Raw genomic sequence first — 26,305 nt, forward strand, 5'->3', positions numbered from 1 at the left:
TAACAAACTACCCCACATATCAGGGTCAAATGTCAATGAGCATTTATTTCTTGCTTGTGTATCTATGAGTCAGCTACAGTTTGGCTAATGTAGGCTGGGTACAGTAGGGCTTAGCTCAAAGCTGTACGCTGGGTCCCGTTTTGCCCCACATGCCTCTCATCACTCGTGGACCAGCAACTTTTAGGCATGTTATTCTCAGTGCAAAAGGCAGGAGCCCGCATTTGCAAGCACGCTGCTCACATCTCATTCCTTATCTTTGCCCAGTCAAGTCACAGTACTAAACTCTCGAGGTACACTCCACCACCCATCGTGAGCCAGAGCAACGTTCTGCAGGTAAAATACTTTTTTAGGGGAGTGAAAATTTTAGACCGATAAATCAATCTAAATACACCCACTATTATATGAAAGTAGAGACACGGTATATCTATAATCTGAGACCTCAGTATACATAGATAAAATAAAATTTCAGATGGTGCCCTTATTATGGCAAAGATGAGCCACCAACTTAGAATATGAAGGCTGAAGACTGTGGTAAATGACTTTACCTTCTGGACATTAAGTTCTAAGAACTCAGATGTTAGAACTGAAACTACAAAGGGCTGGCATCTCAAAATCCAGAGACAGCAATAACCACAGAACCTGAAGAGTCAGTCCGTCTCCAAAGATGTGGGCAGAAACCACCTTTCTGCAATTTCTCTAATGGAATTACAATTAACCACAGGCTTGTTGTGGAATAAGGCTCCACTGGGTATTAGAAGTTCGGCCTAATGAATACAATTCCACAGTACACAACAGAGTTTCTAGGTCTCTCTGGAAAGGCATTTAAATGGTGATTTCACAAAATATTACTTTTAATCAAATCACATCGGGATGAGTCACTATTTTATAGTTTATCTTTCTCTAAATAGATTAAATTTTATCAAAGATCACGTCTTCAGCCAAACGTGCTATGTAGTTTTGGTGAATCCTTATTATTTGACAACCTGCCCATTAAACCTGGCTTCCCCTGAAAAGAACTGTGTGCTGAAGAGGAAATACATATGTTTATGTCTATAAATCCAAAGGGAACACAGTATTTTCTTGGTCCCAAATTGCAAGATGCTTCCAGGACAAACAAAGGATTGCCAGTGGAAACTCTGGATATTAGCATTTGAAGTGTTCTGGGGAAGCTGGAAATTTTTGTGAAATAAAAACATACAGTAATTTGAAATTACACACATTCATAGAATAAACCTAGCCAAACTGGCTGCTCTGAGACTATTTTTCCACCCAAATAGTTTAATGGTTTTTCTTTTAAGTATTAGTTGAAAATATTTACCTAGAAGCTCAGAGGAATGTCCCAGAATTGACTGAATTCGGTTGGAAAACACTCTGAGTTTTTTAAAAAATTATTCATTATGAAGAAAAGCACAGAATGCTTTCTTGTCAATAATGATTAAATCTGAAACACAGGGTGTGGTATCTTCTCAGTTACCTAAATAATGTCATTGACAACAATAAAGCTACAAGCGACTTATAAATTATGTACTACGAGAGCAGAATTAATAAATACAATAAGAGAGATTTAGGGCGTTAGCTACACGAAATGAGAAGAATTAAGGGGCCCAACTCAAGAAGTTGCGAGAAAATGTTGAAACTTCAAATCCCTCAAGATATTTATTGAACAGAGAAGAATAACTACCAACAGCCTGAAAAAGAAATCCCTTGGCTCAAACCACTAAATAGAAGAGGGGACACAAAATGTGCACAACCTGACCATTCCTTTGTTTAAAAACAATAATTTAATAAACAACTCGAAGGCAGAAGTTCTCTCTTGATTTCTGATGGAAATAGCTCAACATCAGCTGGACTAGAAGATCTAATTTTATGTGCTAAAACTTAGGCCACTTGGCATACTGCTCACTTTTTTGCCAGAAAACTCCTTCACCCCCTCAAGAATGTTTTTTATTAGGCTTAGCAAATAAAGGAATTTTCGTTCTTTATCTTATGACCACTGGCATCAGCAGTTACAATTTGAAATGACTACCGTATCTTAGCAACTCTAATCTTAACAAAATAAATACAGCAAGGAGCAAACAGGCTTCATGCCACACGAGTGTCTCATCACCATCCAAAAAACGCGAAGGGGGAAATCAACAGAGGATGACCCTCACCGTGCTGGTACTCTGGACTTGGCAACTCTCCAATCGCCAAAAACACTACATTTCTTTACATTTTCACAGCAGGGGCACCTACAATACTATATTTTAGGGAAAATTTCACTAAGACCTAAAGGGGCAGTCATGAAAGAGGGAGGGGAAAAGGATGATTCATCCAAAAAGAAAGATACGAAGGGAAAATGTGAAATGTAATTATTTTCTGTTCCCTTTTCTCCTGGAACTTGGGGGTCACAACAATGGTGGCATCTCCTCAACTGTATCCAAACCAATGTTCATATTTGCACAGTATGAGCAGTTCCTTCCCTTAGACACTAAAGCCTGAGGTAGCTCTGAATTATGACTTAAAATAAGAAAGAAGGCACTCAATAAATAGAGTGAAAGAATGAATGAATCCATTTCTGGCCTCTCCAACTGGTTAGGAAATAGTAGAGACACAAACCTCTTGAAACCACTTCAAACTCCTGCAGAGATTACTTAAAGTGTCTCTGATGCAGAACTAAATGCTTGCTCGATGTGGTCCAAACACGCGCATCACTCTGAAGTGAACCCGAGGCTGTGCAATTGAAAGGAGAGATCAGGGACTTTGTGATTGGATGGACTTGAGCAGGGAGCTCCACACCATCATTTCCTAGCTCTGTGAATTTACAATATTACATCTAACATCTCTGAGCTTCAGGTTCTTCTTCAGCCAAATGGGATAAAACTCCAGAGGGGGGGAAAAAAAAGATGGCTGTGAAGTTGTCACTTAGAATAATGCATGTAAAGCTACCTATCCCATTTCCTTTAAAGGTGACTGATTTTACCATCAACAAAGGAGACTCACTTTCCTTCTCTTGGTATCGTTTCCTCTGAGTCATATAGGCCACCATCAGCAAACTTATCACATGTGGCAGCCTACTCAATGTAATCCTGTTTGATGCTGAGCAGGGTAATCTCCACTCCTCAGAATGTGCAGCTGTTTAGTTCTTTGGCTTGTTACATCTTGTGCATCTCCAGTTAGAAACTGACATCTTATTTAAGCCCTCATTACCTCTCACGTGAACTACTGACTGCGAGAGCTCAAACACTGCTCTTCTAACCTAACCTTGTCTCTTCCAATCTGCGGCCAGCATTCTCTTTCTAAATTTGACCATATTAAACTTTATGGGGCCTCCAAGTTCTGAGTTATGCCTATTTCTTAAGTCCAGTGAAACCAGTCTGCTTCTAATTCTGCTTCAGACTCAACACTTTGGCAACTGTTGTGCCCTCTACATAAAATGTCTTTTCACTTTTTTTGGCCAGTTGGTAATTCTTCAGAACCCACCTCAAGCATTATCTCCCCAGTGAAGACATTCCTGCAATTGCTTTAGAAGGTTGATAAGATTCTACAGGGGACCATGTCTGCACAATATACTCTGTCTTTATAGCACTTAATTACGGTGCACTGCAATCATTCACTTCCTTGGGTATCTCTGCCACTAGATCATGAGTTAAAGAGTCCTGAGGTCAGAGATTATGGTTTAGCATTCCCACTGCCTGGCACAGTGCCTGCATGCAGTAGATGTTAGTAAATGTTAGCCTATGTCCTCTAGCACTCTCCTCCCTACCCTTCAAATAGTATAAAGATGGATTAAACTGGCTTCTTTGGACTTTTATTTTGAAGAAGTTAACTGAAAATTCTACTTTATTTGTTAATGTAATGTCTAACCTAATCTAAAAGACGAGTAAGCATCTCTTTATCACAGAAAATAGATGGAAACTTACATTTAAGAAAAAAAAATGTTGATGTCATTTTTGTTCTTGCTGAACTTCCAGTTTCTGTTTTCTTGATGAGCATAATTCCATTTTGCATGCTTGTGACCTTGAATCTTTCTTAAGGCTCTAACTCATTCTACTTCTTGCTTCCCTCACCCCACACTTCTTTCACTTTATACTTCCTTGGCAAGAGCCCATGGCGTGTATATAATAGGAACAAAACCAATGATAATGATGATGGGGATAAAAAGATTTACCTTTTGCTATTAAAGAGTCACAAAATTCTGAGTTTTAAAAGAGACATAATGTTATATATCAAAATTCTAATACAATGGAGTTGCTGTTTGGGTCTGTGGTTCAGAACTTGGTACAGTGCCTAAGATAAAAATTCTATATACTTCAAGTCCCCTAAGAGGAACTTCCCTGGAGGTCCAGTGGTTAAGCCTTCGCTTTCCAATGCAGGGGGTGTGGGTTCCATCCCTGGTCGAGGAGCTAAGATGCCTTGTGGCCAAAAAAACAAAACACATAAAACAGAAGCGATATTGTAACAAATTCAATAAAGACTTTAAAAATGGTCCACATCAAAAAAAAAAAATCTTAAAAAAAAGTCCTCTAAGAAAATTCTTCATTCATTCATACAACAGATAATATACTTTACGTAATAAAGAATACGTATGAAGTGCCCAAGAGTATAGTTGAATATCTGAACTTAAATGTTTCTATAATACAACTTTCCTGGTGGCCTTAAAAAATTACTTCACTAAGTCTCCCATCACCATGAAAGTCACCCTCAACCTTCCAGATCTAATCTAGTTCCATCCTTGTAAGAAATATTGCCTATACCCTACTGCTAAGATGGTATGACATTTCACCCTATGCAGGCTAAAGGATATCTCAAAATGGAAATTCAACTATAGAGGAAATATTATCATTATGTCTGAAAAAGGAGGGAAATGACAAAAAATTAGAAGGAAAGAGAAAATCAATTCAATGGTGAGGGAATAAATTCATTCAAGCAGTGTGGATTAAACTCCTACGATTTGCTTGACTCCATATTTGGTACCCAGGAAAACACATTTAAAAAAAATTATCTATCCTATATGGCAGTTAGGGAGACAGACAGACACCAATTATTATGATAGGACCTAAGCCTTACATTGTTCAAGAATATTCTGTCCAGGACCTATAATTATAAATTTTTGAGCAGAGAGTCATGTCTCAACATAATATTGTGCATTACTATTCTGTGAGGAGGAAAGAGATTTACAATCTTTAAGATGGTAAGGCTGTTGTAAGGATAAGAAAAAGTTAAAGTTCTACCGGTTTTCTCTAAAGCCTTCTTTCCCCAATTATAATCTGCTTTCTAAACAGTACACGAAGCCTTGCTTTTATGGTGAAGATAGCCAGATTAAATGCAGGATGCCTAGTTAAATTTAAATTTCAGCTAAATGATGCATAAGTTTTTAGTATTAAGTATGTCCCACATATTGCGTGGGACCTCCTTCTCCTAAAATTTTTGCATCATCTACCAGAAATGCAAATTTCACTGGCCATCCTGTATTTTTATTTGGTATTTTTTAATTTAACATGGTAACCCTATTTATAGGGGTGCCCATCCAATCTTCAGACTCCCCACTTTGAGTGCACTGTATGTGGTCTTAACGAACGCAGTGGATCACACAGTGACTGAGATACAAAGCAGTCTCCTTGGCCTTGTGTTTACCACAACATTGTTTCTCAAGCCTGCAGGCTTGGACAGCTGAGTTCCCAGCTCACTTTCCTAAACTATTTCTGGTTTATCACACAAGTAACAAAATGTGACCTTTATCCTTCTCTTCTCCTGAAGAAAACAGAAATTTTCTAAAGGGGTAAAAATAGCCGAAATTAAAAAAGACTATGAACTATTCCAGAATCTTGAGGCTGTCAATACTTTATGCTTTTAAATAGTTGCCATGGTTCACCCCAGAAGCATCTGCATATTTCTGTGGTTTTCTTCATGGTGTGTAGTGAACTTTGATATCTTTGGGGAATAAAAGAACTCTCTATCTGTCTATCTACACATATATATTTAACAATGCGAGTTATTGTTATATAAATGTAGGCTGTTGTCAATTTCAGTTCCCTGCCATATCAAAAGAACAAAGCAGGCAGGAAGAGCAAGAGGATGATCTAATATGCCTACGCTAATAACAAAGCCAGTGTCCTAAACTGGCAGTGGCAGCCCTCTTCTGCAGAGATTGTTTTTTACACCATCAGTAGACATTTTACAAAATTGGATGGTGACAGGAAGAGTACATTTTAAATTGTCAACCTTCATGATGTCCTTTTGAAGAATAGCAATTACATAACTCAGGGAGCTTTATTTTGCATTTGAAAAAATATGTATCTAAAGGAGTTTGCAGGGTTATGCAAGACTCCACATTCTGAATTCTTTGTAGAAATTAAGGTCCCTTATTTTTTCCTGTAATCTCATATCAGTTTTTATCCACTTCCTAGTTAAGGTGGGAATCAATATTAAGCAAGTAGTACAGAATTAAAGCTGTTTTTGATTTAAATTAACAAGTTCATTTAAAGAGGCCATCAACCATATGCCATTCTTTAACCATATTTAAAATCCAGTTTGTAAGTTTCCAAGGATCACACACCTTCTTTTCATCTCTATGGCATTAAAAAGTTTGCTTATAATATTCTAATATTTTGTTAAAGTTGTTTCCTCTTAGGCAATGAGAGAGGGAAATATTATGCAAAAGTAATTTTATATCACCCAAAAGTCATTTGGTCTTTTTCTTCTAATTCTCATCTTTTTTTGAAATAATTTTAGAAAAAAAAAAAAAAAAAACTCTTTAAAAGATGCAGACAATGCCAAGAGAAACGCATTGCAAGTACCCTAAATAGTTAATGTATTTTCTAAATGAATGACTTAAAATAGCTATTAAAGGAGAGGAAATGAGCTTAGGTTTCTAGTAATGACTTCTCCTCTTCAAAATGAAATCTGTAAATCCCTGATTGCAATTCCAAATCCCCAAAGGACCAGCAGTTCTGGGACCAGGGCTCACTGGCTTTATGTCTAATAGCACCAGATAAGTAGCATGATTTTTATATATGTAATTTGGGAGAATATTCAGAATTTATAGTCCCGGAGACAATTTATGAATGAATTTCCTTTTTAAAGTACATTATTCTAAAAATCAACTTTTCCACCCAAATTGTAAGCAGAGCACACAGGAATGTGAGAGGCATGGATATATACGTAGAGAGACATATGTATATATATTTATATATGCATGCACACACATGCACGAAATGTAAGTACCATTTTATTCATAAGAGCATAATGATTCAGCCTGTGATTGTTAATAAAAATGCATTTCTAACCATCAAATTTGAGTCTATTATTCTAAGTTAATTGCATTTGCCCTAAAGAGACTTACAGCTGGCTGTCAGCCTGTTTGTGTCAGTTTCATTTTATTCATCAGTCAATCTTGTCTCCTCTTCTTTTTCACATCCCATATATTGATCAAATAGATTTGTTAGCATCCCTCCACAGCTTTCACAGCATTTAAAAAAATAAAAAAATAACCTCGATATTATCATCAGATACATCTGATGACTTCATTCGTTCGCATGTTATCTTCAGTGCTATTTCAGTAGCAAATAGATGCCCTTTGGACAAGCCCATAAGATTGCCATTAAATATAACAGATGTAACTCACTCAAAACGGCATTGAGAAAAAGTTAAACGGGAGAAAAAAGTGAACAACGGCAGTGGTCGGCGGCATCTCCGCTTTTCAGTTGGAATAGAGGATACTCATTGCGGTAAACATTAGTTCTTTACTGGAGTGTATTATGGAGTAAAAAGCATCTTGTTAAAATTCATCCTCAGAAGAGAATGTACTATTAGGTGGTGAAGTGGATTAAAGAAATAAATGGGCACCATGTTCCCACTGGAGCCAAAGAAAACCAGTGGGGGAAACAGAAGAGCAGGGAGGTTAGGGTAGAAAAGTAGTTAAGGTGAAAATCTGCAAAGAATTAGAATCTTCCTTGTGTGAGTCAAGTTGCTTAGAGAGGAGATAAAAGGCATCACAGGGTGAGGAGATAATTAGCAGATCAGAAGCAAAGCAGTTTAAAAGGTGACCCTTACCTCCTCTGTTACTCAGTCTAAGAAACTATAGACAATTATTACAGTATTTTCTCCAGGGATGTGTGATACAGTTTCTCCACATATCCTCCAAGACACAAAGCTCTCTCAGCATTGTCACTGCGTTGCCTGAGTTCAGTGCTTTTTATGGAAATTCCTTTACATCACGCCAGCCTTGTCTTTCAACCTTGCTTTAGATCAGTGATTCTCAAATGGGGTGATTTCACGCCCCCCAGGGGACATCAGAAATACCTGCAGGCATTGGGGGAAGGTGTTACTATCACCTGGTGAGTAGAGGCCAGCTCTGCTGCTACACACCCCACTGTGCACAAGACACCCTCCACGACAGAGAGCTACCCACCCCAAATGACAATAGTGCCGAAGTTAAGAAACCCGGCTTTAGATGGCTGACTGAAATACACGTAAAGCTAAAAAACAAAAACTACATCACAGTACAGCAGCAGTGCAGTGAGCAGGATTTTAGCAACTCTGAGAGGCAGAGAGCAGTCCAGCGACTACACACAGGATTTCACACTCGCCTATTAAATAATACAATTCATTTACCTAGACCCCAGGAACAGTGGAGCAAAATACAACCCCAATTTTGAGGAGAACAAAGAAAAATGAAAATCATGGCTTGAGAGAAGACATTTCAAAGACCTCCAAGACAAACCAACTGAAAAATCTCCAATCAAAAGACTCCGCAAGAAAATTGTATCACAGCCCCTAATCCTCAACAGACCTTAACAAGATGTTCGTGAGCCAAAGACTCATGTCTGCAGAAGACAAAAGACATAGGAAACAATATAGTCTAGAGAAGGATTATTGTTAAGAGGCAGGAGAAAGATACAACAGATTCCTCCACCTTACAATTAGAACGCCTAAAAAGAATAACCAGAAATATGCTCAAAACCATGTTACAGTAACTGTTACATCTTTCTGCTCTTGGGAAATTAATATTTAGGTTAGACCTGGGGCAATATTTTTAAAACCTTTTTTTGATGAGTGCTTTTACCCCACCTGACTAGACACCCCTGCCTGGCACAGATGGCCAAGACATTTGCTTTTTTAAATACTCCATATTTCCACAGCCACCCACCAGACAAAAATTAGATTACCAATGCTTGTGTAAACTTTCCAAGCTCTGACACAATAAGATTCCAGGAAATGTACATGCACAGCTAAAAGCAGCATTATACATAATGCACTGTAATTCCAACAGACAAGTTGCTATCTTCGATAGATATACACACTTTCCATGCCAAACACATGAACGTCAATACATTTTTCTCAAGTTAAAATGGAAACCATTTAACAGATATAATGGGCACAATGAATTTCATTTTGCATTACTAATGCAGCAGGGGAGAAGGGAAGCTTTGGCAAGGATTGCAGTAAGACCAAGAAAAACAGGAAACAACTTAGAAGCTATCATGGCTGTGCAAGCTATTGCCCTAAAGCATGGTCATGAACCCAATGGCCACTGAGACTTCATATTCTCAAAACTCTAATTCCACATAAACAAATTTTTGACTCATGGGAAAAAAGTAAAAAATGGACAAAAGAGTGGTTGCATTTTTCGCAAAAAGGTCAAGAGAACGTCACCATCATTTTTTCCCACAGTTCCTGAAGAGATGTTATCATGACCAACTTGATTTTAGGGGAGATAAATTGGAGGCAAATGAATTAGATGATGCGTCATGTGAAAGGGAATTAGGAAGATAACCCAGGAGCCCAAATCCCCAGCCTCTGCTTTTACCACCGGAAATACGTATCCCCCAAGACTCCTTCTCATCACTGTTAAAAAAAAAAAGAAAAAAAAAATCAAAAACAGCAATTACTTCACTGGCCCTTACCTTTATCTTAAAGTCTTTCTGGCACCTAAAATAGTTTACCTCAATCATTGCACACCAAAGAATTTTTTGGTGCTTTCTACTAGATTTAGATGGTAAACTCTGAAGCCATAGATAAACGTTATTATGCAATTTAGAATAAAGGTTTTGAGCACAGGCTTATTGCAATCAGGCACACCTCACTTCCAAGCTGATCTCGCCTACTTAGTGAGATGGGCAAACTGAGTGACTCTGAGCAAATTCCGTTATCACAGTTTCACTTTCTCCATCCATAAAATGGGTGTATAATAGTTCTTATATTAATGGTTTTGGGGAAGGATTAAATGGGGCCATGTGTGTAAAACATTAGGTAAATTAATAGTAGTAAAGTCTAGCAGCAGCAGGAACACTTCCTGGGTTCAAATCCCTGCTTCCACAGCTTCCTGGCTCTGTGAACTTGGATAAAATCTCAGTTTCCTCACCTCTAAAATGAGGATAGTAATAATAATAACTTACAGGATTGTTAGGAGAATGAAAGTGACATAATAATAATAATGGCTTGACAATTCCTAACCTAAATTAAAGCACATTATATTTTAACCATAATCATTCTTGCCATCATATTTACAAAGGAGATTTAACATCTTTAGTATTAGGCTCCAAAATAAATGATGAAAGTATCTCAAAATGTAAATGCATATATAGAGATAAACTTGGAAAGAAACCAACTGGAGGAACAACATAAGACTTTCTTCATTATGTTTATCATGAGTTCCAGCAAGGATCTGTCTTTCTTTGATCTTATTTTTGCCCTTAGAAAAATAAAAACACATCTCAACACAGTGAACTTTTCAAAGTGGAAATTTGACAATATTTAGAAAGCTCAGACCTAGCAATTCTTCAAAAATGCTCCCACTTCCAGCAACTGATGACTTTTTTGGCTAATGTGCCATATATGGTACCTCATCTAATTACAGAAGTCAGTATCACCACAGTCAGTCCCATGGCTAAAAATGATGTGACAGCAAATTGGTTATAAGATGTAAAAAATGGTGGACACAAAAATGAAGAATATCTTTGACTGTGAAAGGTCAAGATGAGTTAGTAAGCTATTAACTTGGCTCATTTTTCAAATGATGAGTCAATTTTTATGAGAAACATTCAGTGTTTTCAAACTGCTTATCAAGTTCCTAATTCTGTCATCTTAAAGGCCTGTATTACTCAAAATTTTAGAACACCACTTAACATCTTAGTTGTCACAGTGATGTGACCTGGAATATGAAAATAACTCAAACTTTTAGCTTGTTTTTGTCTTCCCATGCAGAATAAACTTTTCAAAATGAGGGGCTTCTAAGGTGTACCATGTTTAGCCAGATAAAAAATAAACCAGATTGGTACGATAGTCAGCAGTAGAAAGAGAAACAAATTAAGTACTTATAATTAAAGATTGAGGAATGAAAGAATTCACACTTTCTTAGAGCTATTATTTCAGACAGTCTGGTGTCAGAATTAAAAGCCAACCAGTGCATCTGTTTACATTGCCAAGGATTTTCACAGTAAGAAGGGCTAGGAAACACGTATTTTTTAATTAGGGTCCAAATCCCAAAGAACACCTAAAAAATAGGATGCCAAAAATAAATGTTCTTGTGATTTGTATTGTCCAATGTCTAAACAAAGACAAAAAATTATGTTTCTTACTTCTCCTTTATAAACACAAGTGAAAGGAAAAAAAAAGAGAGAGAGAGAGAGAGAAAAGAAAAGAAAAGTAATTCTGTTGCTTTGGCCACAGACTCCTTTTTTTGTTATCCTGCTTGTTTCTGGCTCAGCTACTGCTTTTCTTTCCCAGGATGAAATAATATAGGAAAAGCCGATTAAGGAAAACTTCACTCACACAGAAGGTTCACCAAGATGGCTCAGTTACCAAGCCTTAAAAGCTGAATTACAATGGCCACCTAAAATGACCATTCTATACTTTAAAGTACATCTCCATTTGAAAAATTTCAGTTAACTCTTTGCTTATCTTGAGCTTTGAATTAAAGGAAAGTCCTCTTTAAAATCCACAGTGATGGATCGAACGTTGTAGTACTCAAATCTACCATTAGCTTATTTTTACTTCTCACCAGCAAAATTAGAGGTATTTTCTGCAATTTCAAAGATCACTCCTTTGGTCAGTTGAAAAAAATATATAAAAAGTAGTATTCTGTATACAAATAGACTTCCTTCCCTCATTTATTTATTCAACATATATTTATTGATCCTCTATTATTTGCCATACGCTGGGCTCATTGCTGGGAAATACTGAACTAAACAAGACATCACTGCATATAGCATATAATCATAACGCAAGGTGTTACCATCTCTCCTATTGGAGGTATAGGGTTCTGGGAAGCGCTTACCAGTACAAGTGGACTAGGATAGACTTGAGAGATGATCAGCCCTCATATCTTTTATTTGACAGAGGAGGAAACTAAGATCTAAAAAGATTGAGTTGCATAATCCCAGAGTTCTTTACTGGAAAAAAATCACAGGACTAGAATTCATGTCTCCAAATTCAAATCTCAAACTCCCTATATAGCAATACACTCCTCCCCAGAACATAATTTTCCCGAAAACAATAATGCCAAGCCATGAATGTCAAAGCAGTTGACTTGTTGGAAATATGCTTTGAGATCAAAGGGTCAACATTCTTTCTAATTGTACGGCATTCCCAATGGTGGAGAGGGAGGGCTCAGAGGTCAGACCCAACTGGATCCTAACCTTAAATCGACCATGCCTAACTAACTAGTGACCTTGGAGAAGAATGAAACTCTGAAAATCATCTGGATTTTAAAAAAATCTTCCAAGTCAGGATCACAATATCTACATGAAAGGGGTAAATTTCATGAAAGAAATTGAGTAGAAACTCAATACACATAAATTTTTGTCCCCTCTTCTCACTCATATAAATTGAACAGAACTGATTGAAAGACCAGGTTAGCAGAAACCACACCTCAGTTTATTTCTTATCAGTTATTTTAGCATAAGATCCAGCCTCCAATTTTAATCCATTTTCGTAGGTCATTTTTGGCATACCTCCACATAATTTAACATTTCTACTCTGTGAACATTTTGGGAGTTAGAAAGCAGAGATTAAACAATTGAATTTAGAGAATTTCATCAGCATACATCCTCTAAAGAGAGATGGGAAGGAAACAACAGTCAGAAGAAATATTTAAAATGAATAAAGCCTCCTATATAATGTCGTGGGCCTCTTTCCATTATAGAACACAGAAAGCCAACTAGCATAGGTAAAGGGAATTTGTAGATTCACGTATCTAGGATGTCCAGGAGTAGATGAGCTTCAGATGTAAGTGAATCCAGGGAGCCAAATGATGAATTCGGTACCTTGCCTTTACTTTTTCTTGGCTGTTTGGCTCCCTGTTTTGGCTTTATTCTCAGGCTTTTTACACAAGGCAGGAAAGATGGCTTCTGTCAGTCACAAGCCAACATTATCTTTCTACCCCACAAAGGAGGAGAGAACCCTCACTTCCAGCAGGCTAATCTCAAGTCTCAGGGAGCAACCTGATTGGTACTGCCTGGTTCTTAGAGCCATCCCACCACAAACCTCTATGGCTGGGAAACAGAGGACATGGGTTACCATGTCTCTGTACATGGAACACTGATGGACAAGACCATTCCACTCAAGCTACATGGAATAGGTCCTCCGTTGGAAAGTGGGTTTCTCTTTCCTGAAAAAGGGAGTAAAGGGAGCCTGGAAAGGCAAAAAAATGGATATCCACTCAAATAATTATTTTTAATTTCCCTTCTTTTAGGACCATCCAGCTCAATTCAAAATCCTCTGGAAGACCCTGGTAGGTTCATTTTATTTCTTTGTAATAGCTTCCTATACTGGCTAATGGGTACTTTTGGTGCAATATGATAAGGGAAGGACTCCATCTTTGTCTACATCCACAGTATAGTGGCCACAGCACCGGCACACACATCATCACACATCTGCATTATTCAAGGCATACTGCAGTCAGTTTTTACCTTGAAGGTGCTTATACCCTATCTCTGCATACATGTTAGGTCACAAAAGTTTAAAAATCATGTATTCATTTATACAATACATGGATTCAGAGTCTATGTTTAGGACCCTATGTTCAGCTTTGAGGGATGACAAAAACCTCAGTCTCTGTCCTCGAAGGACCAAGGAATCTCTCAAAGATATCACTTGAAGCTGGAATTTGCAAAGAGCACTCCATGTATAATTAACATCTGAGCTGGGTTTGGGGGCATAAGTAGAAGTTTCACTGTTAGGCATGTACAAAGAGGCCAAGACAGAAAAGTTGAAATGTGCTTTCTCGCTTAGTGAAAAGATGACACAGAAGAATGGGGAATAAATAGCAAGGTAGCTTTTAAGCATTCAGCAATGAAAGTCTGCCTAAATACGTCATGGTTCTCCGGTAGGAGGCAATACTGTGCCCCAGTTCTTCAGGAAGAGGCAGGGCTAAATGAGCAAGACGCATTAATGAGGGGAAAAAAAAATCCAGTGTCACATTGACAAATACAGTACGGCCCATTTACATTAAGTAAAAATCAGACATGCATATGTTCGTTAATGTAGACAAAAGGTCTAGAAATGAGTTATCCCAAACTGAAGATAGGAACAGCCTCCATAAAGAGTAGTCAGAATGAAGCATGCAGCAGGAGTGAGGTGGGAATTTTCCTTTGCTTTTACACTTCTGTATCACTTAAGCTCTTTTTTTTTCCACAATAAAATTTTATCTACATGTTGCTTGCCTAATAAATAAATATTGTTTACATAGAAGGAAGTTTTTGATCAAAATAAGGACCAAAATAACACTGGCAGGATAAGGAGTGTGAACTTTTAAAAATTAATGTTCTTGTTATTTTTGGTTGTCAGTGGGGTAGAGAGCCAATACCCTGAGCGAGACGTTAGGAAGAATAACATTTTGCAGGTGGGATTATCTTCAAGCCAATAAACAAATGGGCAGGTAGAACTCTTTGGAGGTCGTTACATAGATAAATACGTATATTTTGTAGGTGTATATGTATATATAAATTAAACAAATATATAGCCTAAATAAATATATTTTATATAGGAGGTTATTCCAAATACATATAAAATAATGAATATATATAAATGAACGATAAGCGTTAGGGAGAGAGAAGAAAGACAAGTTCTTTTCTGAGTATGAGGGATTTTAAGATATCAAAGAAATGCCTTTAGGGATGTTTGCTTGCAAAGTGTCTTAAAGACAACACATCTGGATATGGAGATCACAACAAGCAGAGTCGGATTTCAGGTGAGATGTGGCAGTCATCTACATGAAGACGAGAAGTGAAGTAATGAATGAGGTCAAAAGGTCATCAGGGAATAAATGAGATCAGCAAGGGAAAGAGTGAAGAGAGCCTAAGGCAAAGCTTTGAGAAGAGAAGCAATGCACTGGCTCATTCATTCACAACTAATTTTTTTCAAGGACACTGAGCCAAACACTGTAGGTTTTGAGGACAGAATAGAGCGGTGGAAAAAATGGCATGGTGACTGCCCAGAGGGACTTATAAGCACTGGAATGAGAACACCCACTAACATTAACTGAACGCTTCGTGACTTTGCAATGTCACTGAAGTATCACATCAACCTTAAAACAATGTTATTACCATCTCCTCTCTATGGATGAAGACATGAGGCTCAGTGAGGTGGGCAATGTGTCCCAAGTCATACAGCTATGAAGTGGCAGGGACTTGATTTGAATGCCAAGTTTATCTACCACCACAACTCATAAGCCTGTGTAACGCTGCAAAGTGGCCAACCAATGGGTCATAGAAGAAACATGAGAACAGAAAAAGGAAAAAAAAAAAAACAACAGCATTCTATGCTAAAGAAGACAGGGACAGAGTCGTGGGCCTGCTAAGCCATGTTATCAAGGAGGAGGGAAACTGATGCAAGATCACTGATTTGATGGTTAGAAAGTCATATATTCATTCATTTATTCACTCAACCAATATGTATTAAGCAGCCAGCATGTATTACCTCATGGGCTTTGAAAGATCAGTTTTACTTCTGTGGGGATGGAAGTCAATTGTGAAGGATTAAGGAATGAGTAGATGGTAAAATCGCTTGCGTTAAGGACTCCTCTGAGGAATTGGGTGATGGAAAAATTAGCTTAAGAAGGATTTTCAGGCTATGGTGTACCTAAGCAAGCACGCAGAGGCAGGATGGAGTCAGTAGAGAGAGTGAAAATACAGGGAAAGAGGATGATGGTGAATACAGATGCTTCCTATGGATGGAGAAAGAGAAGGAGACGCAGACTCCTGAGGCAGAAGGTTATCTTTAAAAGGAGAAGGGTCCCTTTTCCTCTGATAGGGGATAGAAGAAAATATAAAGGAACTGAGAAATGCTGCTGCAAAATGCAATCATAGGAAACTGTAACAATAAGGTTTTATGTGCACACTTCTAGACATTGGTTCTCGACCCTGGCTACACACTAGAATCATCTTGGTAGTTGTTACAAACTGTGATGCTTCGACTGAACTCCAGTCCAATTAAATCAGAAAAATGTGAGGTTTCTTCAGGCTGAGGATATCCAAGGCTGTAAAGAGGACTTGGCGAGGTGTGACTAGGGGGGAGGTTACATGTGATAACCACTTGAGTAAAATGAAAAACTAGGATCCAATAAAGAAATGAATTTGCCTAAAATAAAGGAAGGAAGGAAGGAAGAAGTGGGCAAGAAAATAGAAACATTAGTATGTGGGGAGATGACAAAGGATCCTTATAAATTTCCAAATTGCTGCAAAGTAGATACACGTGCGTCCCATTACTTACGACCATAAACTGTACTAAGCACGGGTCTTAACAGTACTACTCTCTTTTGCATTCCCAATCAATCTGCATCGGAGTCCCTGGCATACAGTGGATACTCAATAAACATTAGTTGAATGAATAACTTAATAAAAAAACAAATGTATAACTCAGGTGGCAGCCCAGCCCTCTCTTCAAGTATCTAGAATCCTTGAGAACGGTGGAATCGTCTCATACGCAATCCCAAGCCACTCACTGCAAATACTTCTCACATCTCAGATCTACATGGGGCCTCAGCTGGTTTCAGGGGATATGATTTCAACCTCTTTATTCTTAATGCCATCAACAATAGGTTATGTGGGTAATCGATTTTTACTAAAGTTTTACAAAAGTGAGAAAACAATGGGGAGGAGGGCTTTATCAGCAAAACACCAGCCAGCAAGCAATTTAAAATTAGCTATTAGACAGCCACAGTGTTAACTATGTCACTTGGCCTTTCTCATTGGCCCTTATTCCATGCTGAGCCCTTGCCTCCTGCCATCTTGCTGCACTCTTATTTCTGTCAAGCTTCACCAGTACCACCCAAACCACAAATTTCACCTTTTCTTATGCAGAGCAGTTTCACTATGACTATCTCCTACACCGAGGCTTGGGGGGATCTCACTTTTAGTACCTAAACTTTCCCAGAAGTGCTTTTGCCAAACCAAAGGTTAGATATTAACCCCAACCTTTTTAGGGCCCCAAACTTTCATAGCCAATTATGATTTTAAATGGCCTTTTCCTTCCTTCCATACAAAAGAATGAATGGAAGACAAATGGAAAATCCCCAACCCAATAATAAATGAGGCCCCGTGAGGGAATAAACATTCGCCATTGGAAGTCCATGGAATACGTATACACATTACTGTTGAGAATAATCCTTACCTTCCTTATTGGGGCATCTCAAAATTACTGTCTTTGTCTGTGAATGTCATCATCGTATCCAGTCACATGAGCAGTGATGTGAATACAGCGGGCACTCAACACAGACGCACTAATCATGAGGATAAAGGGTAAAGATGAGATACTCTCTGAGATTTTATACCTTATAATAATAGTGGTAATAATAGCTGCTTTGTATGTCCAAAGCCGTTTAAAAGCATTAACATTTCACATGGCCACACATCCTCGGAAAGGAGATCAATATTTATGCTTCCAAGTGTGTCAAGTATACAGTTGTGGAACCTCGAGGTGAAAGTTTCACCCTGCCAGTGTCAGCCTCAGACCTTGGAAATCACATCCCCAGTTCAATGTGTCAGAATAATAAAGTGACCCCGGCTGGCTGAATGTATTCATTAATGGCTGGGGGTGGGGGGTGGGAAGCAGGGGGAAGGAGCAGACAATAAGGCTCTGGGAACTCACAGCGCTAAATAGCCGGCAAGGAAACACTATTATTTGGTGTTGCATCAGTTCTGGAAGGGAAAAAGATACACACACACACACACACACACACACACAGACATCACACATCACAGCAGTCCTGTTTAGTCCTTTCCAATGAGAATTTATTTTTGTAACTCCTGGTCCAAGTAATTTTATTGCCACTGATTGGAAGGGGAGGGGGATGGTACTAAGAACTTCCTTCTGGCGTCTCTCTCTCTCTCTCTCCCGGCTTAGTGTGTGCTTTGCTGATTAAGCAAATCGACCTTAATTAGGAACTAAGTAGAAAAGAACTCTGCAAGGTTTCCTTAAGCAGCGTCAAAACGACCACAGCCCATTCTCAGAGCCCATTAAGAGGTAATCAACCAACGCAACTAACAAGTCACTCAGACCAGACTTTTGGAATTTGGCTCTTTTGTTCTGTCAGTTTGAAGAGCGCTGGGCGAGTGATGCAATTTAGAAGGGAGCTCTTTCAGAGCTTTCACTCAGGAAGGCATCGGGAGCTCTGGGGGTAGAGCTTACTTAGCTCAGAAAAAGGGAAAGAATGCAAGTTTGCATTGACAGCTTGATCCCAGAGAGAGGCTGCGGGGCTGCTTGTCTGGCGGGTCCTCTGGGTGTGCATGAGGCACGGGTAGGAGCCCTCGTCTTAAGTGAACGTGCGCCTCCAATATTAAAAGAACAATTACCTTCCTGTGCACTGCTCGCTGTTTGCTACTGCTGTTTCCTTCAATAAAACCTCTTTTCACTTGCCAATGGGAACCTGTCAGGCAATAGTATTTTTCAGGCGTGATACACTTACTAAAATGCCCTTGTGAGCTTTTAATACATTTACAGTTGATAACAATAGGGCTGTTTTGTCAGGAAAGGTAAAAGAAAAGTATTTGTTACAAATGCAGAGCAATGGCAAGACAGGATTGGACCAGTGTTGCCGTGCGTGGTGGCTGCTGGTCCCTCCTAAGTGTCAATCCAGCTGCCGGAGAGCAGGGAAAAGGAGCAAAATGTGATCAGGGTGTGGTCTTTTTATTCAAATTGAAATTCACCTTTTTTTTTCCTAACATAAATACATTTTATAGACAATATATTGTTTCATGGAGTAGAACATATTCTTCTTTGGTGATTACTTATTGATTTTCTTTTGTCTATAACAATTTAAAGTACTTTATTGCTTACATTTAAATAAATGCTAAATCAATTGTAAGTTATACAACTATATAGTAGATATATGTATAGAGACATTATCCAGAATACATGCCCCGGTCAGAATGGAGACTTGTAGAAATACTCACTTTAGATGACTCTTATAAGAGCAGAAATGTGAAGAAATAAAAAGATCTTACATTTCATCCTCAATGCTCAATTCTTTTTAACATCTTTATTAGAGTATAATTGCTTTACAATGGTGTGTTAGTTTCTGCTTTAGAACAAAGTGAATCAGCTATACATATACACATATCCCCATATCTCCTCCCTCTTGTGTCTCCCTCTCACCGTCCCTATCCCACCCCTCTAGGTGGTCACAAAGCACCGAGCTGATCTCCCTGTGCTATGCAGCTGCTTCCCACTAGCTATCTCTTTTACATTTGGTAGTGTATATATATGTCCACGCCACTCTCTCACTTCGTCCCAGCTTACCCTTCCCCTCTCCGTGTCCTCAAGTCCATTCTCTACATCTGTGTCTTTACTCCTGTCCTGCCCCTAGGTTCTTCAGGCCCTTTTTTTTTTTTTTAGATTCCATATATATGTGTTGGCATACAGTATTTGTCTCTCTCTTTCTGACTTACTTCACTCTATATGACAGACTCTAGGTCCATCCACCTCACTACAAATAACTCAACTTCATTTCTTTTTATGGCTGAGTAATATTTCATTGTATATATGTGTCACATCTTCTTTATCCATTCATCTGTTGATGGACACTTAGGTTACTTCCATGTCCTGGCTATTGTGAATAGAGCTGCAATGAACATTGTGGTACATGACTCTTTTTGAATTATGGTTTTCTCTGGATATATGCCCAGTAGTGGGATTGCTGGGTCATATGGTAGTTCTATTCTTAGTTTTTTAAGGAACCTCCATACTGTTCTCCATAGTGAAGTTCACCTTTCTAATAAAGACCTTTGTTTGTTCAGATCCTCTTGGATGGTAACACAAGCCAGGTGGGTGGTGGGCGTGCAGCATCCTTATATTTGAATATATATTTGGCCCTTGGATTCACCGTGGAGCACTGTCTTTAAAACTCAAGCAAGATGAATTGTTCCATAGATAAACCTCCAATTAAAAGAGATTTTCACCCAAAAACTAGAATCCTCGAGTTATAAACTATAGTTTGCTGTGATCACAGCTCAGGTTTGTTTCGTTAAATGAAACCAGATATTAAATAATAAATAATCAATAGAGAACGTCTATCAGCCAATTTCTAGAGAGATTTCTGTTGTCATTCAAACATCCATTTGGCTAGAGTTTAAAATATATATATATATGAATCATCTATTATTTGCATAACAGTAATAAGTTGACAGAGATTTTGAGAACCAAATAATAGTTCTAGTGGTCAAAAATAAAGATTTTGATACTAGCCCACAAATAAATACGTATTTTTATGAAGGGACATACTGGTGAGAAGAATTTCTGTTGTCATCCTAAGGGTGAAATGGATCTTCTGCATTATTCTGCAGGATAAAGGGAACTGGGTGTCATTAAACTATGTTCCCCTTCAGGAAAGAAATAATAGGTGATATTAGTTGCTCAACATGTATTACGGTATCTACCAATGGGAGACAATATACAGTTAAGAGGACAGCTCCCATATCTGACAGTATGGATTCAAATCCTGGCCACGATATTGTTAATTCTATGATCTTAAGTAAAATGTCTCCAACTCTCAGTTTCTTAACGATTACTGTGTGAGGGCAGTAATAGTACCTACTATTATACAACTACATAGTACTACTGCTACAGTATCTACTAAGTACATTTCTTACAGTTGAAAATTAAGTAATAAATATATTGTATTTTGTACCAATCCTGTAACCCTATAAATAGTAAATCGTTATTATTCTATAATAATTACTGAAACATATTTATTGATTACTTATGAGTTGTATTCCAAATTAACATGTTATTAACCAGATTGATTAACAGCAGCTGCTGTAAACAACCCCCAAGTTTCCATGGCCTAACTTAATAAACGTTCACTCGTGGCCACCCGAAGTTCAATGCAGATAAACACTTCTCAGTTGTCTCCTACCACATGGTGACTCAGATATCTAAGCATTTTTTCTCTTGTGGCTCTGCCATCCCTAGAAGCCCCCTCAGAGTTTTCTACTGTATTCTTTGCTTATCTCTGTCCGAGAAGTAAAGAACAAAACGTGGAGAATCACAGGGCGTATTTTAGGGGATAAACTGGAAGTGAGGCACATTATTTCTGGCCGCATTCCTTTGCACAGAACTATGTACCTGATCCCACCTAGATGCAAGGAGGCCAAAAAATGTACGTTTACTGTGTATCCAGAAAGAAGAAGAAGATTTGGCTCAGTAGACAGCCAGTCTCTGTCACCAACATAAATCTTTATTAGCTAAAGTCAGTATAATTGAGAGTAGTTTCCTTAGCCATATTTGAAGCACTGCGCATGCCAATTTATGCAAATTAGGAGCTTTCTGAATATATAATGTCCTTCTTAGACGCACTGGCGCTGTTGACCACTAAATTCTTTTATACACTCACCTTCCTTGGCTGCCTCTGGGCTTTTCTTCTACCCTCTGACTATTCCTCCTCACTCTTCCTTGCTGATTCCCTGTCTAACATATGTACCAGAATGCTGATAACTGAACTCTTTTTTCATAAAAAGTTTTACTTTTTTTTTTCTTCTTTTTCTTTTTTTAACAAAAGAAAATGTGTATTCTTCCTACTCTTCCTCAGATTCCGCTCTTGACTCACCTTCTCTGGGAAGACCTCTTCTATGATGGAGAATGAGCTGGGTGCCCCTCACCAGCAGCCCTGTAACCCCTGTCAGAGCATTTGTTACATGGAATTCTCAGTGTCTCCTCAGCGGAGTCCGCTCCTTGGAAGTGATTTGAAAACTGACTTATGTCTTTTATCTGAGTTTCTCCTCCCCTAGTATAATAGTATCTACCACAGAGCAGACAATACCATTCACTGAATGAATTAAGGAATTTCGAGGTAAATCCATCTGTACATCTTAGTCAATAAAGAAAACCAAAATACAAATGGAACTGCTATCAAAGAAAAAATGAGTCATGAAGAAAATAAACGGGAGGAATATATTTACCTTTATAAAGGTATAAAAATCTTTTTTTTTCAATTTTCAACATTTAACACTATACCTTTTAAAAAGCAAACAATCTTGAATGTTGTACCAGTTTCCAGTAAATTGACTTTGGAAATATTTTTCTTTCCTTCATGTATTCATATACTATCACTTGAAGAGAAAAGACAACTTAGAACAAGCCTATCAAAGAGCCTTCTCCCAAAACTTGCAAGCTATGTTAAAAAAAAAAAAAAAAGGCCATCTCTGAATCTCTATTAGTGAAACTTTTCTTTTGGCAGCCTAATATAATTACAAGACAAATGGTTCCTTCTAAGATACAAGAAAAATACTTATGCTAAAGGTGGGTGACTTTTCAAGTTAAACTTTGATTACAAGATTTTTTATCAAGGTTTTTCCATTCATTCACTGTGAAAATATATAGTGTTACATTTTCTTCAGTATTTTTGCATTATTGTCTATTTTACATCTTATTATAAATATTCACCTCTAAAAAATGTCTTTCTTTATAACAAAACTTCTTAAACTTAAGGGTAGTAAAGACTACTGTTACCACCTTATTCATGCCAAATATTAAAATATTGCACACTAAATCCTAATAATTGTGGTGACCTATTCAAACTGATGTCATTAAAGTTTCTCCTTTGCATTTAATGTATACTGCATATTCTATTACCATTATAATACCACTAGATTATCAATATTACTTATTCTATTATACATACTAAGAATGTTATTTCTTGCCTATTAAGTCTACTTTATCATAGGCAGGGCACCATGATAATTAAAAGCTCATCTTCTTTTCTGGAACCAGACTTCCTGAGTATAAGTCCCAGCGCTGCCATTCACTATCTGCAATTACAATTCATAACTTATATTACCTATCTGTGCCTCAGCCTCCTCATATATAAAATGTGGATAGTAATAGTCCTTAGCCCATAGGGTTGGTGAGGATCATATAAGCTTACACATGAAAAGTCTTAGAACATCTTCTGGCACATCAAAAGCCTCTAGAAATATTTAGCTATTATTACTTACTGAGAGAGTACTGTATGTTCCATTTTTCTAAATTTCTTATTTCTGTTTTCCCCCATTCATCCTACTTTAATCTGTCTTCTAGCTTCACCCACCTATTGAAATTCCTCTAGCAAATTGTCACCGAATTACCAAACTCAGCAGTTTGTTTTCCATCCTGAAGTATCCTTGCCTTCTTTACAACATTTGCCCTTTTAATCACACATTTTTCGGAAATGTTCTCATCTCTTGGGCAAGAAGAGGCACAGAAAAATTCAGAGAGACTGATATTATAGTTTTGGCCCCAGAAAAAAATAGTGTAAGGACAAGGTTGTAATTGGTTTACAGGTAATGTGATGGAAAGTAGTCAAATAAGAATAGCTAGAATCCTGGACTCCAGTTTACTTTCTCTATAGTTCATCCTCCATATTGGACTTTCTAAGACAAATATATGATCTTGTTTTATTTCTGCTTAAAACATTTCTTTCAGGCTCTTAAACAAGTTAAGGGAACTTGGATATAGTTTGCGTGTTAGGGGGGGCGAGGGGTCAGTAGTCTGTATTATATGTTTGCGTATGGTGCATTTTTCCAAGGAAAGAGTTCATATACTTCCTTGGGGTCCATTCCCCCTAAATCAAGAACCACTGCCCCAATGGAAAGTCTAAAATCCACAGACATACATAAAAAACTCCACCTTAACTCTCACAGTCCTTCTTCTCTCTTTTCCCTTTTCCCCCCATGCTCTACTAAGTACTGTTTTTCACACTTCCATGTTTTACAAACTTTTTCTTCTTTCTTGAATATCAGTGGCCACCTGGCAGCTGAATACTAATTTTTTGAGATCCAGTGAAAACGTCATCTCTTTTTAGACTTCTATCTGCTACAATACACCAAGCATTATTAGAAATTCCTGAATTTCACACCCAGAGAACTATGTACCACCGAACCTTATTATCCGTTTATCATATGCTATTGAAGTCATCTGAGCGCCTATCACCACACTGAAGGGTAAACTCAGAAGACAGGGAGCAGGTCTTATTTACCTTTGTGTATCTACCAGCAGTGAGCATACTGCTAAGTACTACGTAAAGAATCCATAAATGTTTCACAGATGAATGAGTGAATTACTGATTGTTGTCTTGCTTCAAATTCATCTGTTAGGTGGATATTGCGTGACATTTTCTGACGGATCTTTTTTTTTAATCCGTGTGGTTAATCCACATAAATACCATAGTTCTGAATTCAGGAATAAGGTGCTATGTTTCACACTCCTTAAATTGTTTTAAATCGTGTTAAGTATCGTATCAAAAAAAAAAAAAAAAACCTTGATAGTTGGTGATGAAACAAAGATTTGATAGCATGATTTTTAAGTCCTAGGAGGCCAACACTCTTTCCACTAGTAACTTTTGTCTAAAAGGGACAGTTTGAAGTTATTTCGATAAAAGCACCACCATACATCTTGAACTGAACACAGCAGTGCTGCAGTAAAAGCCACATACATAGCTCCAAAGGGAGACACTGAGATAGAAGCAAATGACATATTTTTAAAAGACATACATCTAAAGTACTTTTTTCTTTCTATGATAAATATATTTTCCTACCATTGTTTCATCTTCATGGATTACAGAAACACCAAACCTCGTTTGATCCACAAGAGAAAGTTTTCTTACAAACATGTATAAAGAAGTTAGAATTAGGCACGCTTCTGGCATCTTCCCTTTTTGTGGAGAACAGGATTTTGAAGCAGGAAGAACATAAACAGTACACATTGACTCCTGACACACCATTGCTTTCTTCAACTAGAATAATACAAATTTGCAAGTGAACAAAAGAGTGGGAGGTAGATATCTGATTTACAATGTTTCTGAGATAAAGAACACTGTAAAAAAAAAAAGATCCATGTGAATAATAAAGCATTGTTAACTGAGTCCTGACATTTCTATTCTAGTGACAACGACAGCAGAACTGCATACGGGCGCCTTGTGCCACTTTGAAAGTGGGAGGAAGACATATAATTATAATTCTTACAATGACGAGAATTCAAGAAAATCTGGGGAAAAATTTATTGAAACACATATTGACATATTAGTATTATAAATTACTTTCTCTTATTGACCTCCTCCCCAAAATTCTTTTGTTGGCTAGCTCATCATGGCACTAAAGGCATCTCATGAAAAGAGAGACCTGCCTTGAAAATTCTCTTCTTACGTTGAAAACTATCTGCCATGTATTTATTCTGTAACTTGCTCGACATGCGACATATATTAGAGAAATACATTTTCAAAACAGTTTTAACCTCCATTGTCTTGAGCGCACGTATCAACTCTGTCATGTCACTTATCCAAAATCCTCATGGAAACTTCACATTTAGGCAAAACTAATGAATCTGTTTTAACACCCTTTGCGAAAGTCAAAGAAGATATAATATTATGTTTTCACTTAACATACATTTTCATCCATCTCCTTTCTTTGTTGGATGGTGTAAGAGGGGAAAAAAATACTACAAAAATTACAGTGATGTTATCAACCGCAGTGTTTCAATAGAGAACAGAATTGGAAATGGCATTTTGCTGAGTGAACCTCTAAATGAATGGAAAAAAAAAAAAACCCACAGGGATGAATTTTCTCCTGGTGTTTATCTCCACTGAAGTCTCAGAGGGAAGACTCCCAAGTGTTGAAGGAAGCTCTCTAACTGACCCCATTACTGCCTTGGGCACTGGGAAGGCAAAGGGGCAGTTGTAAAGTCAGACCCTGAGTGAGCATCCTGGAAATTATAGCGTTGTGTTAAATGCATCCTCTGCAGGGTGCTTTCCTATCTTCAGAGAACACTCATGAAATGCTGCCAACGAGAAAACTAAGCGTTTGTCTTTAGAAAAAGTGCCACCTTTTATGAAACATCTGGAGCCCATCCAAAGGGC

The 26,305-nt window shown here is 37.8% G+C and overlaps 1 protein-coding gene across 2 annotated transcripts in view; it reads left to right on the forward strand.

Moving 5' to 3' along the window:
- The window catches only part of MDFIC2 (MyoD family inhibitor domain containing 2), a 102,519-nt gene that overhangs the window by 43,436 nt on the left and 32,778 nt on the right, over positions 1–26,305 (forward strand). Inside the window, exon 3 of one of the 2 annotated variants that reach the window (XM_030867812.2) lies at positions 13,676–13,714. The exons of the other annotated variant lie outside the window; for it this stretch is intronic. Coding sequence (XP_030723672.1) covers positions 13,676–13,714 — 39 coding nt within the window. The remainder of the gene's footprint in view (positions 1–13,675; positions 13,715–26,305) is intronic. 2 annotated transcript variants of the gene reach the window in all.

Source organism: Globicephala melas, chromosome 11 (assembly GCF_963455315.2).
Source record: "Globicephala melas chromosome 11, mGloMel1.2, whole genome shotgun sequence".
Taxonomy (NCBI): domain Eukaryota; kingdom Metazoa; phylum Chordata; class Mammalia; order Artiodactyla; family Delphinidae; genus Globicephala; species Globicephala melas.